The sequence below is a fragment of the Aptenodytes patagonicus genome, chromosome 2, assembly GCF_965638725.1.
Source record: "Aptenodytes patagonicus chromosome 2, bAptPat1.pri.cur, whole genome shotgun sequence".
In the NCBI taxonomy this organism is placed as follows: Eukaryota; Metazoa; Chordata; class Aves; order Sphenisciformes; family Spheniscidae; genus Aptenodytes; species Aptenodytes patagonicus.
In genome coordinates, this window is record NC_134950.1 from 83,405,465 (window position 1) to 83,420,401 (window position 14,937).

Consider the following 14,937-nt stretch of genomic DNA (forward strand, 5'->3'; position numbering starts at 1 on the left):
AGCACAATAACAGTGGTTTTCTAGGTTAGGTTAACTTGAACTGAAACAACAACCTAATACGTTTTAAAATTTCTGCTACATGCATGAAGTTTTAACTGTCACTTCCTTTTTTAATTCTCTGAGAAAAAGCTTTTTTCTGGACTACTTTGCTGACACCTAGCGAGCCTCGGCTCAAACAGCTTCAGGCAGACGAGTTCCTAGAAAAAGAGAGGTGGTAACAGAGCGGCTGTTCTTTTCATTCCACTTGCAGTGAAATATTTTATATGGCCATGTCAGTGATTCAGCAGAGTGCTGAATTGTTTATCAACTCAGAGAACACTGTAATACCGATGAGATGTAAGAATGTGGAAAGATGGTAAAGAGGAGAAAGGGAAAAGAAGCACAAGGGAAAGAAGTAACAGTCAAAGTCTTTCCCTCCCAGCCTCAATACCTTTTACAAGGATGACTGACTCAAAGAAACTTGCCACTGGTTGTGACTTCAATCTTTTCCTTTTTGTGCCTCACATATTTAACTGGGATATCTCAGTGCCTGTAACTTCCAGTTAATGGCTCCTTTGTTGTTTGTTTTTAATGTAAAATATAAACTACAAGCAACTCCTTATTATTGCCTCAAAACTAATTCCAATCTAATCCTATCATTACAATAGTATAAACACGTCACTTTATCCTTGGCTTAGTTTGGGAGAAAGGCAATTTCACATGAGATTCTCAGCTTCACTGAAGTGGCTTAATATTGCCTAGGAAACAGGCATCAGTTAGATGATACAGCACTTTCTGATGTCAAGGAATTCTGCAACTTACAATGGACACAAAACAAATTTAAAAAAAAAAATCAACCTCCTGTTTTAAATAGAAATTGAACAACTGAACCTAAGTACTGACTACCTGCGATAACAACGATGAGTAAGATGGCATTTTACTTCCCTGAAAAATGTCTCCAAGAGATCATGATCATTAGTCTTGCATAAAAAATGGGAGAACACATGCTGCTACCAACTGTCCTGTAAGTTAGTCTCTTGAGAGCTGCTGGTCAGGAATTTTTAGGTTTCCCTAAAAAAGCTTACTATCTGTCTTTCTGAAATACATGGTTTAACTAACTAAAAGGTCACAAAATGCACAAATGTCCGGGTGCTTAAAAACACCTACGGAGAGAGAGTTGTGCTGCTCTAAACTTTCAGTATAACAAATTGAGGGTAATTAAACTTAACTTCACCGATATAAAAGGAGCCATTAAAAAACCACTATGTAGTTCTTTGTATCATAAACATAATAGAGATGCTAAGGATTGCATAGGTTGACTATGACTACAAAACAGTAGAGAATACACAATTCTAGTTAATGAAAGAACTTAGCTAGTGCCTACAGAGTGCGCTTTTCTTACAATGCTCATGACAATAGATGTGCTTCTCTTCTCAGACACCGCTCAAGCTGTCCACTGTGGTACCAAAACAGTCACCGCTACTTTCCCTCCTCGTCAGCCTGTTATCTTGGCTTAGGCACTTCAGCCAGTCAGAACTTAATCCTGCATTTAAATAGGAAGTTCAGTCGTTTTATTTCTTTCTCCAGGGCACAATAATCAAAATAAATATTTCCAGCTAGAGAAGAGAGTGCACTTAAAAACGCTCTGGGATTATCATCTTAACTCTCACATTCTGGCTGCCGAACCTCTGAGACTAAAAAGCAAATTATGTCCAAAACACTTATAACTATAGGTCTATAATTTCTATTTTATGCATGTATATGCAACAGACATTTTAAAGGGATGGCCCATAAACTAAGGGAATGATATTAAAAGACAAGAAAAGTGGTAGTGATTAAGTAAAATGTATTGAAAAGTATGGAACCTGGGCATGACGTAGATGGTATAGAATAAGGGGTGGATACTGTCCTGGTTTCAGCTGGGATAGAGTTAATTTTCTTCCTAGTAGCTGGTACCGTGCTGTGGTTTGGATTTAGGATGAGAATAATGTTGGTAACACACCGATGTTTTAGTTGTGGCTAGGTAGTGCTTACACTAGTCAAGAAATTTTCAGCTTCCTATGCTCTACCAACTGAGAAGGCTGGAGGTGCACAAGAAGCTGGGAGGGGGCACAGCCAGGACAGCTGACCCAAACTGGCCCAAGGGATATTCCATACCATGTGATGTCATGCTCCGTATATAAGCTGGGGGGAGTTGGCCGGGGGGTGGTTTGTCCCCATCTTTCTTATAAGCCCCCTTTAAGTATGAAAGTTAATAGAAAGGAATTGATTTTTGCAAATGACGACTCAGAAAAGGGATACGTATTGAACACATCTTATTTCACAAAGCATTTCTAGACATTCTTTGCACACACACTCTTGTCACAATCTTATACAGTGCTAACGGGCTTCATCATCAGTCAACACTTACTTTCCAAGTACATATTGATCAGATTAGAAAAGAAACTGAAAGATAAGATGAACCACTTAGAGTGCCCTTCCTAAACTAATCTACTATTACTTTGCTGGAATCGCAGTTCACTCAGAGCAAGCAAGGTAGGTAGGAACTAATTCAACTTAAATAGAGGAAAGCATAATGTGACGTATGATATAGTAAGGTCAGTTAACAGGAAAAGATATTCCAGGTTACATTTTTCTCAAAAAAATACACCTTTTATACTCAAGTTATGCAAGTTGGGGGGGGGGGGGGAGGCTTTGGAGCAGGAGCTATATATATTGGCTGCCATTCTTGTGGCAGTTTAACAGAGAAACTGAAAACTTTCAGTTATTTGCAGGCAATTAATGTAAAAACAGTGTCTTAAGTTACACTGCCTTCTGTTAAACCACATTAAGCTCTTTTCACAGAAGGTTACAGTTTCCTAACTCTTCTTTTTTTTGTGTACATTTTCTTGTTCTAAGATAGCACCTTTGGAAAAAAAAAAAAATCATGTTTTTACATCAGCAGTCAAACATCTGTTGTTTTTCTTGCCAAAGTAAGATATCTCATACCCTCTGACAGCAAAAACTAAAATTACTTCATTTCTCAGAGTGATTGCAACACAAATAATGCTTCACTAAAAGGTTAAAGGGCAGTATCCATTTCAAATAATAGCTCTAACTGAAAAATATTTTAACCATGTTGTTCTTCCCACTCTTTCATCTGCCACCTTTTCTAGTGTTGGTTCAATAGTTCTCTGTTTTGGACATTTGTTTAAAAGATTGAATATGCAAGTAAATACCAAGAAATTTCTATTTCTATGTGCAGACTTCACAGGCAAACTGAGATTGGCAACATGTATTCGCTGTTTAGTTTTAAAAGCCCAGATTTTCATTTTCCTTTTTCTGTATTAATATATAGACACACATAATACATTATCACTACACTGGATGTTTTATTATAAGAACAAAAGGTATAGAAAAAGGTAGTATAGTACTTGGAAAAGTTTGAGGGAAAGCTGCATATTGCAGACTAAAAGATGCCAGAAGCTCCAGTAAACGGTACATCTTGGGATCCACACACATGTCAAAAACTATGTCTTTTTTCTTCATCTGTTTAATTAACCTTTAGTTTTACACAACTGATAAGCAACTTGTCTCATATGAATCCACCTCTGCAGCATTGTTTTTTTAAGCCTTATATATGTTCTAAAAGCCTTCAGATATTTGTATACACCTATAATGCTTATGCAATGCAAACGTGATGGTTAAAAACTAAAATGTTGTATATGAGCACTACTCAAGCTCCATTTCAAGATTCATTAGGAAGCCACTTCGTATGTCCAGCTCCAGGTAATTAGAACAGGATAATTGTCCAAGCAAATTGGGAAAAAAAAAAAAAACACAACAGAGAAAAATTGAGCTTTCTTCAATATTGATTTCATTAACAAAAGAATTTAATGAAGGATAGTTCAGAATGAGAAATACTTTCTCTATAATCCAGTTTGTACACATACCATAACAATGTACTTTTGATTTTAAAAAATCCTTTTCAATGATGACAACTGTACTTACTGTTAATTTGGAATTGTACTGTGATAAAAACTTCGCTTTTTCTTCTTCCTTATAATCTCTGAAAGTGGAACAAATCACAACAGTGAGAATAAAAAGTTCAGTGTGAGTGACCTATGAGCTAAAAAGTATGAATGTAGGCACAGAGCTCGGGGAAAAAAAGTATTTCTGAAGAGAAGCTCAGAAGACAAGACCTTTCTATGTAAAATAACCTACACAGCATAGCATATATTTGAAAGATCAGGTTGCTTATTTTAAAGTACTTCTAAAATTTGTGAGGAATTTGAAAGGATTCTGATGAAGCCGTAATATCTCCACCTTATTCAGAAAGTTATTTTACCATTAATTTCTAACAGAAATTTGTATAACATTTATTTTTAAATATTCCCCAAACTACATGTATTTATCACACCAAATATCAGAAAGAAAAGAAGGGAATATCTTCTATAATCCTGCATTTTTCCAGACCTTCAAATTTATAGTGCTGCATGCTTAATAACAGCACAATTGATGTCTGTGAATGGTTTTTCTTGAGTAATCCATTCAGTACCAATAGCAGAGCCAAACACGGAGAAAGTACATCCAAGTTCTATAATATGTCAGGGCTGGTTATTTTATTGATATTCCTTTCCATAGAAACATTTTATTACCCACTTCTGCTATGAAGATGAACAAGAAACAGTTCTTTTTTTCACCTGTTTGAAGCCATATGTCAGGGAGCAGCAAGGGCAGGCTGCTCGGAAAGGAAAGTGGAGCTGGGAGCCAAGAGTCACAGCAGGGTGAGCAGGGCAAGGCTCTCTCTGACAAGGGCACAGTCCCACGGCACCTGAACAGAAAAGCAGAGCAGGTCCGTGAGAGCAACCAGGGTCAGCTAACATATCAGCAACTGCCAGACGAGGCTGTAATAACAAGGCAGATCTGAGGTCACGCCAGAAAGTTGAGTCAGCAAGGCAGGGCCTCATCTGATGAGGGTAACCAGAGTCTACCACAGATCAGTGATTGCCAGGCAAGTCTGTAGTTAATGAGGCAGGTCCAATTCCAGCTGCATCAAGTTGTCCCCCAGCCCAGGCAGCAAAACCCCTGGGAGAACAGGGTTATGCACTCCGGCCCCTGACGTGATACTGCATTTCAAAAGAGCTTTTCATTGAACTTCCCCATGCCTCATCATTCCATTCCTGCTGGTGGTTTTGCAGACACCTAAAGAGCCAATGCCAAACCTCTTAAGAAACGGAGCTAACAGAGCAGAAATAACAGTGATTGCCAACATCAATTGCTTCACTGATCTAACAGTTTTTGGCATAACTAGGATCACCAGTGTGTATTTATTTAGGGAACTACCCTTTTCCCCCATCACCCTCATAGAAAATCACACTTTGAAAAAAAATGTGCACAGTTCACTCACTGAGAATTACTGTGAGGTTTGACATCTCCACTGTCTACAGCAATAATGGTACAATAAATCCACTGCCTGAAAGGTGGCATTTGAAGTGTACGTGGCTTGAAAATTCTCAGTGTGAATGACTTGCACAAGGACGAAGTATGTGCATCTCCTTCAGAGAGGAAGGTCTTGGTGAAAGTCCACAGCAACTTAGAAGTCCAATGAGCATCTGGAGGATCTCCTGGAAGTCTGAGTATGGTGCTCTACGGTCCAGTAAAGAACAATTCAACCCTCCCATCTTCTATTTATTTATTGCCATGTCTAAATTAAAAATATTTCCTAAAGGAGATTTTCATACATTTCATTTGTTTCACTGAGTTATTTGAAAGAAAAAAGAAAAAAAAAGAATAATTCTAAGATGGAAAGACAATGGAAAGACCTCTACAACTAGAGTTTCAAACAGAATCAATGTTCCACCTACGTTTCATAACTAGTTTGACTGTAGAAATGAATGCTGAAGTCTCCACTAAAATACAAAGACAATTATTCTGTCTTATAATTTATAATTTTTTTTTATTTCTTTAAATACTAGCTTTAGGCAAGAGATATATTTCACACATTTACTTAATAAACTAATTAATGCACCCTTCAAATTCCATGTATTGATTTGACATAAAATTGAAAACAGCTTCTCCATTGCAGCATTTATGTATGACAGATGCACCAGAAATATTGGTTCTTTCTGCTTCCTCTTCTGCAGCACCCGTTATTGTGAATGACTAGTGGACCACTAAGATACATGACCTATTGGACTCAGCAACAAAAATACACTGGCTTTTTGATGATTAAGTAAGTGTGCTTGATGTGTGAAGCCAATAGTGTTCAACTAAATGGAGCTGCTAACATTTCTCTCTTAAGATGAATTCCCACGTGAAAAGTTTCCTCTCTAGCTGAGACACCAAAAAGGCTGCAGCACGTAAGTAAAAAAGGAGAAAGAACAAAAAAAACCACACAAACCACAAAACACCAAACCCCACCACAATATATAAAATCACAACATTGCAAAATTAGAGCAGAAACAAAGCTAAAATTGATGTCATAAAACTAACAACCTTGATGAAGATTGACTCAAATCTGGTGTACTAGCACATGAAAAAATACCCAACCATTCTTCTGGAACTATTCTCTTCCTATCCATTACATATTTATAAGTCATGAACCAGATAGTAAGGAATTCTGGCAGCTGTCAAATGCTTTTTTTCCTATGTAACACAATGAAATTGTACTCCAAGTGGTGAAATAGGTGTGCCATTTTTCCAGCCTCACCTTCCTTATTCAGACAGCAAGCAAACTAGAAACTATCAGCTAGGAGATAAATCTTGGAACATCATCTTGAGGGATATTAACTAATATGAATGAGCAACTGGGCTTAGCTTTCACAGATACACATACAAAAAAAAAAAAAGAAAAAAGCTTTGCATTTAGCTACTTGAAGGTAAGCCCTGATACAAGCATATTTACCACTGAAAAGTAACAACGTTCAAGTCAATTAATCTTTATTCAAGGTAAAATTAAGCACACAATAGTGAGATAGGAACACTAAATATTTGTCATGATTTGTCAAGACAAAGGAAATACTTCAATCTATTTACCAAACTTAATATTACTCTACGATTTAGCATTTATAAGCCTATTGTAGGTGTTTATTGAGAACAACTTTCTAAAAATACTATAACCGAGTCTATGCCTCAGAAAATACATTTTTAGAAGTGATCCATTGTATAGCTAACTACATATTGATGTTTACATTTAAAAACAGAAAAGAACTCTTAGAAACCTTTTTTTTTTTTAACATTACTTGACATCACACAGAAGTGCTACCCCACGCAGTACCCAGTGCTCTGGAGGCTGAAGGGTTTTAAGATCCACAGCAGCAATGTAATTCGTATCTGTTCGAATGGTCTTTTTGTAGACTGGACATGAATACAGACGTGGATCTTTTGGAGCTGAGAAGACAGAAGAGACATAAAAAACAATGAAACTAGGTTGAAAAACCAGGGCCCTAAGGGACTGGGCATAAGGCAAATGTAAAATTGAATCGAAGTTCAATAGCACACAGCTCTCCATCACCACCAAAGAAAACTCTTACTTGATTCTCACACTGTTCGCTACTGTGTTATTGCCAGCTGAAGGCCACATGCAGCTTGAAATTCCTGTAGGTTTAAGATCTAACATCAGCACCTAGGAACTGGCTGTAGCAAGAAATGTAAATGGATACTCTAGCGTGATTAGCGTTATTATTAGTTCAATCTGCCCACTGAACATTACTTCTTCCCAATATATTATTAATGAGTCAAAATAAAAAATACCCTATTTTGAACAACCAATTTTGAAATGCATTTAGTATTTCGGAGTATAAATTGTCAACTTCTTCACTGCAGAATTAGAACAGTAGTCTATTTCGTGCTTAATACTTCAGTGTTCATTATCTAGCGTCTTGGCTGCTTTCACAGTGATCATGCCTTTTATAAAAGATCAGCTACACAAAATCCTAGCAAAATAGCATGCAAGCAGGCTTTGCTTTTAGAGGTGGAATGCTTTTCAACAGAAACTTCCAATTTTACATTCAACAGTGGATAGTCCTATCCTATTTTACATGCCTATTCAACAACATTTCCTATTTTATATGCAAAAACCCCCACATTAACTGAAATTATACATTTTCACAAAACAGCACTGTCCTTCAGCCCCCTAAGTTTCCTTTCCATTCTTACAGTCCTTTTCTGCCTCAAAGACAAAACATCTTCTACCACATCACTCCACTTCTTGCTTCTGTTAGCTCAAACACAGCCTTGTCCAGAAAAAAAAATGCATTTTTATAAATATACCCGTTACACATATAACGTTATCTATAAATACCTTATATAAGTTATACATTTTATATATGTTGTGTATACATACTTACGTAAGTTTTTTATATATATAAATTACATTGTTTTTTTGGGATGTGGGAAAAAGGTTATTTGGGTTTAGGTTACAGAGACTACAGAGGTTACAGATTTTATGTACATAAATCACCCTCAGTAAGTTTGCAGACGACACCAAGTTGGGCGGGAGTGTTGATCTGCTCGAGGGTAGGAAGGCTCTGCAGAGGGACCTGGACAGGCTGGATCGATGGGCCCAGGCCAACTGTATGAGGTTCAACAAGGCCAAGTGCCAGGTCCTGCACTTCGGCCACAACAACCCCATGCAGCGCTACAATCTTGGGGAAGAGTGGCTGGAAAGCTGCCCAGCAGAGAAGGACCTGGGGGTGCTGGTTGACAGCCGGCTGAACACGAGCTGGCAGTGTGCCCAGGCGGCCAAGAAGGCTAATGGCATCCTGGCCTGTATCAGAAATAGTGTGGCCAGCAGGAGTAGGGAAGTGATCGTGCCCCTGTACTCAGCACTGGTGAGGCTGCACCTCCAATACTGTGTTCAGTTTTGGGCCCCTCACTACAAGAAGGACGTTGAGGTGCTGGAGCGTGTCCAGAGAAGGGCAACGAAGCTGGTGAAGGGTCTGGAGAACAAGTCTTATGAGGAGCGGCTGAAGGAACTGGGACTGTTTAGCCTGGAGAAGAGGAGGCTCAGGGGAGACCTCATCGCGCTCTACAACTACCTGAAAGGAGGTTGTAGCGAGGTGGGTGTTGGTCTCTTCTCCCAAGTAACTAGCGGTAGGACGAGAGGAAACAGCCTCAAGTTGTGCCAGGGGAGGTTTAGATTGGACGTGAGGAAAAATTTCTTTACTGAGAGTGGTGAAACATTGGAAGAGGCTGCCCAGGGAAGTGGTTGAGTCCCCATCCCTGGAGGTATTTAAAAGACGTGTAGATGAGGTGCTTAGGGACATGGTTTAGTGGGCATGGTGGTGTTGGGTTGACAGTTGGACTCGATGATCTTAGAGGTCTCTTCCAACCTTGATGATTCTATGATGATTCTAAATATTGATCTTCTCAATCTAGGACACATACTGTCAATGGAAGACTGAACACAAGCATGTTTGTCAGAGGAGGCAGAGAACAGCTCATCTGTAATGGGTTTAAAAAGTTATTAACACCATTAAGACCGGAAGGTAGAGACCTATCTAAATATTAGGGGAAAAAAGCACCTATTATCAATTATCAAGGAAGGCTGAAAGCTCATTTTATATGGAAGACCAGGAAGTCTCCCCCATTGAAAGAGATTCAGTATGTATACAATGAATAGCGACAGCCTCATGAAATCCCTAAAGCCCAAAAGACTTCCATGCAGTTGAATAAGAAGTTACATTGCATTCTATCAAAGTAACATCCTTTACAATATAGTTACTTACTGTTATTCTCTGCATATATCCTTATAACCGGCATCATCTCGAAGACCACCTTAGGCTTAGATTCAGTCAGCCTCATGTTTCTTCTGTCCCAACCAGCTCCTTCCAAATACAGCCCATACACATAGACACCTTCCAAAGGAGGGCTTGTGATATCATCCTTCATCCATTTAGTGACCTCATTGCACAGCACTACACTGTCAAGAGCCCATCCTTTGTTAGCCCTTGTTATTTCCTGCTCAAAATAGACGAAAGTATGGAGGTCACATTTTTACATGTGCACAGAGCCATTTTTTCCAAGCATTTATTAGAAACATATTTGTATGGTCACAACTTACCCTCTTCAATACAAAAAAAATAACTTTTTATGATATCCATGTTTACAGCAGTTTGACTTCTCTCTAAGCTAGTGATGGCATGGTACAACAAGAAAGCTTGCAGTACTTTATCCACTATATTTGATTGTCAATCTTTCTATTATATGCAGTATCTTAAGACCATACCACGTAACACAAACACAGAATGCCAACGGTAACTGGCTCTTGCGAATATGAAAGCTGTGAAATTTTCATGAGATGAAAAAAACATTAACTGCATGTCCTAAGTAAAACAGTTCCAATGACAAAAGCAAAATGAATAATTTGCTGCATAAATTTCTGCAGTTACCTTCCTTTTCCTGTACCTACAGTCTTCATTAACTGTATTCTTAATAATGAGCAAGTGCTCACTCAGCTCTAAAGCTACGTAGAGAGACTGCAAAAAACCCAGAGAACACTTGGAGGTAGACATGCTTAAGATTCAACATATACTTCAAATTTAGTCGGTTAGTTAGTACACTGGACAGCACTCCTTTATCTTGCCCAATCCCTTACTACCCCATGCTATTAAGTTATGCCAGACCTAAGTTTTATCCTGGTCTTGCAAATGTTTTCCAAGATATTTTTTTGAAGTAATTGGAATTAATGTTTGTCCCACACTGCAGTTAATTAGCTGTTTTAAAAGAGCAGAAGGGTTATAGTTCGATGATCATTCTGGCTCTTCATCTTTCTCATTTCTCTTTGTTCCACCATATAGCAAAGCCCAGAAAGTCACTTTAGTTTTTACTTGGGACATTAGGTTGTTATGTACCCACATTCTCTTTTTAGGGAACTGGAAAAGCTCTGTAGATTCCAACTGTTTCAGATCCTGCTACTAAACCCTTTCCACAAGCTTGGGTCAAAAGAAAATTCCAGTTTAGGACTGTTTACTCAAAAGAAATATCTTGTTATATAATTCCAAGGCTATATGCCTGCAATTGTAGTAGAAGTAGGTCACCAATTAGAACTTCAGTTTGAAAGCCGAAGATTACCCATTCCTCAGAGCAAGAGCAGAGATTTTCCTTCTCTGCAAATCTTCATTTTCTCCTCCACCAGTTAGCTTTTGTCTGAGGTCCCATTGGATTCTCACCTGAGTATTCTTTCCCAATTTTACAGATTCCAGACAATTATTGTCCCCAATGTGTCCCTTTCTGCCAACCAACATAGGTATTTATTGCCTCCTTTTGAAGTAAAAAGTAGCTCACTTGTCAAATGCAACTAAATGCAACTAGCAACCAACACAATCACCAACTCGACAGAGATACATACATTAAAAAAATACATCAAACTTCATATTTAGTACACATTAATAAAGGAAACTCTTTCCCACTTCATGAAGAGAGACTGAATCAGCTACTGAACTGGAGAAGTGTAATTTAAGACTAATTCTGAATAGCTGTTCTGGCAAGTCTTCAACCAGGTAAGTACTGAACACAGATCAAAAGGGAGGAAAAAAGGAAAATAAATTCATGGGCTTAACACCTCTTCTCAGGGATATCTCAATGGTACCATGAGACATTACTTCTCCAGTCTACCTTAATAATGTTGTAAGATGGCCCCCACATATATGGGGCTCGGATCAAAGTAGGACATATATTTTAACACATTAGCGGTTGATGTACTGAAAAAGTATGTGCAGAGGAAGAACACTTCACTCAGGAAATGTTAGACAGTTATACAGTCACATATCTTCCCTGCTAGCAAGATGGAGCCATGTGTGTAACACAGCCTTCATCACACAATATATATTTTTTTAAAAAGTATATCAAAGAATAAGCAGAGTGAGACTTTAAACACAATTTACCTGCCTCACTGCAGTTAAAAATCCTTGAGGATTAAAAAACCCTGTCATCCAGAAGCAGTTCGGTCGGCTTTCAAAAATCCAATTGTAAAATTGGTGGTTTCTTTCTAGAAGCTCAGTAAACCAGAAACCAAGTGTACTGGAAGCCCAAGATGCCTAAAAATAGTGAACAGCGTGTTCATTTTTAAATTTTATTCAGCAGTTTTAAAACATCATATTCATGTCAAGAAAATGTAATTCCTCACAAGGTAGTCAACAACATAATATTAGTAAAGCATATTTAAATCTCCTTTTTCATATCTTAACTTTTAACCTGATCGATGTTGCATCCCACTGAAACCTGAAGCAAATTCTTGCTCTGTTCAAATTCATGCCTACCATTCCATTTAGACATGCTTAATGCTCCCTGTGGTAATTGTCCATTTTATTACTTTTTTGTAAAATTAGATAGCTGTGTCAACTAGGAAGAAATATTGTCTACATGTCTTTCTAAAGCCAAGGTCAATGCATCGAGATAACAGGATTTCTGCCAAAACTATTCTGCTTTTTCTGAAAAAAGCTAAGGAAAATTGAGCTTGGACTATGTGAAGATTTATGATGGTTTTTCTCTTTGAATCATTGTATCATACTTGTCCTGTGAAGCATATGCTTTCGTCTAGGTTTTGTACCAAGAAAACACTTTATCAATAAAAACAAAGCAAGCAAACAAAACCACCAAAAAACCCTCCCCTTTTTTCTTTCCGTCAGTTTCCATAAATAGCTCTAGTTGTCCCTGAAAACCATTTCTATGGGGAGAGGCTGAGAGAGCTGGGATTGTTTCGCCTGAAGAAGAGAAGGCTCAGAGGAGATACTATCAGTGTTTATACCTCATGCATGGAGAATGGAAGAAGATGGAGCCAGATCCTTGTCAGTGATAGGAGAAGAGGCAATGGGCACGAGGCAAAATGTAGAAAATTCCATTTAAACTTAAGGGGTTTTTTGGTTGGTTGGTCGGTGGTTGTTCAGTTGTTTTTTACTGTGAGGGTGATCAAACACTGGAACAGGTTGCCCAGAGAGGTTGTGGACTCTTGATTCTGGAGAGTCCTGGGAAACCTGCTCTAATTGACCCTGCTTTCAGAAGTGGGGTTAAACTAGACTATCTTCAGAGGTCCCTTCCAGCCTCTACTATTCTGTGATTCTACAACTACAGGTCTTAATCTCAAAGAATAGCAACAATGTAGTCCACTAGCATGAGTGCTAATTTTTAAAATCCATCATCACATTTTAAATTATTCTCTTCTCTCTAGCTTTTTATCCTGCCAATATGCAATAGGCTGTTAAAATGGGAAATACCTGCATCTCCCACATTCATTTCTATTTTTATAAATGAAAGACTGCTTGTTTTGACTGTGTTTGTTTTAGCCCAAAATCTACTCCAGCACTTGCACAGTCCTGGTTAACACTTGTGTTTGAACAAAGTATTTACTGTACGTCTAGCAGTTTAATCTAGCTCTACAGAAATATTTTTTTTTCCCCTACAAAACAGGTGATGTACACCTACTTTTTTCCAGCTAGCAGGAATCCTTCCATCATACATGCAGTCTAAAGCATCCCTCAGATTTTCACTCATAACAATCGTCCCATCAATGGCAAGTTTTAGATCAGTCAGAGTGCTTCTCACTAAGGAAATAACTCTCTGCATTTGTTCGATCTCTTGTCGCAAAAATATGTTCATAGGCTGAAAAGGTCCCATGTTCTTTAGTTTTTCTTTTACCTGTAGGTAGAAAACCAAAGATCCTTCAACAGAAATAAAAAACAAAGGTGGTTTTATGTCAAGGTTAGGCCCCAATACAATTTTTAAGACATAATACTTCTATTTAGGAAGTTAAATGGTCAGTTTGGCATCTTCTTTGAATCCTCTGCAAGACAGAAACACGGGATTTGTTCCAAACGAAATGTATGATGCTGAGACTGGCTATGTTTTTAGCCTAACTCATGATTTAGTCTGTATATCATTCTATGAGCTAACGTCATTTAAACAGCATGTAGGCCATACCCCATTTCAAGGATTTCAGCTTTAATTCCAACAGAGAGTTCCCAAGGTTCACTTTGCACAAACCAGTCAGGAGTGATTAACCCAGCCACTTTGCCTCAGCATAGCAGCGCTTTTATCAGCAATGCCTGGGAACTATCACAACGCCAGGCAGACTTGTATTCTAATAAAATTTGCTGATATTTTTTTAATCACAAGTGTAAAGTTAACAAACTAACAACAACTGTATGGACATAACTAGAAATTTTGTAGTCAATATGGTCCTATTGGGAGAGAGGTAAAAAAATTATATATACCATGTATTGAATCCTAGACAGGGTAACAGCCCTGTTCTTAGTAATGTGCATATCCTTTCTAAGTTTATCAGTATTTTGCTACACAAAAAGGAATTTAAATAGTTTTCACCATGTAAAAAAGTTTAGTGCTCCACATTCGCTTTCATTAATACAAACTAAATTTCAATTTGTCATTTCTGATCAGAGCTGATCTGCCCAAAAAGAGCTCTGTAAACTTAATAGGGCTAACTGTACCTATACAATGACACTATGTAATACACGTCTTTATTAAGCCACATATCTATTCCTGGTGATGTCAAGTAGAATTTGAAGAGAGTTGGACTAAAAGCTGCCAGGAGATTTAGTCCATCACTAAAGCAGTTGAGCAACTCAACGAATTCAATCCTTTGCAGATCTCAGACATCTGCTTCAGCCTTTTGGAAAGTCATAAAGCTCGGGCTTCTAGAAAGACAGTAGGTCAGAAACTTCAGCTACTGCAAACTTTTGGAAGACTGCTAGATAATCAGTATTCCAGATTCAGATACGTTAACTCATCTGTTCAGATAAAATACATTATCATGAATATGCCATTTGAGGGGAAGATTACGTAACACAAAATGGGCTACAGAAAACATAAAACAACAGATGTAAGACATGGGTACCTGAAGAGAGTCTATACTCATAAGCATACCCCACATAAGGGAAACTTATTACTGTGTAAAAACAGAAAAGAGGGCGTTAGATTGTACAAGTCTCCTTGATCCTTCCCGTAGCTCAGCATCCTGAC

At 38.0% G+C, this 14,937-nt stretch overlaps 1 protein-coding gene across 1 annotated transcript in view; it reads right to left on the reverse strand.

Annotated features, from left to right (window-relative positions):
* Nucleotides 1-6,648: 6,648 nt before the first annotated feature.
* The window catches only part of DNAH5 (dynein axonemal heavy chain 5), a 164,407-nt gene continuing 156,118 nt past the window's right edge, over nt 6,649-14,937 (reverse strand). Inside the window, exons 76-79 of the mRNA XM_076330347.1 lie at nt 13,384-13,596; nt 11,847-11,999; nt 9,690-9,921; nt 6,649-7,350 (exon numbers count right to left, since the gene is read on the reverse strand). Coding sequence (XP_076186462.1) covers nt 7,199-7,350; nt 9,690-9,921; nt 11,847-11,999; nt 13,384-13,596 — 750 coding nt within the window. The 3' untranslated portion in view covers nt 6,649-7,198. The remainder of the gene's footprint in view (nt 7,351-9,689; nt 9,922-11,846; nt 12,000-13,383; nt 13,597-14,937) is intronic.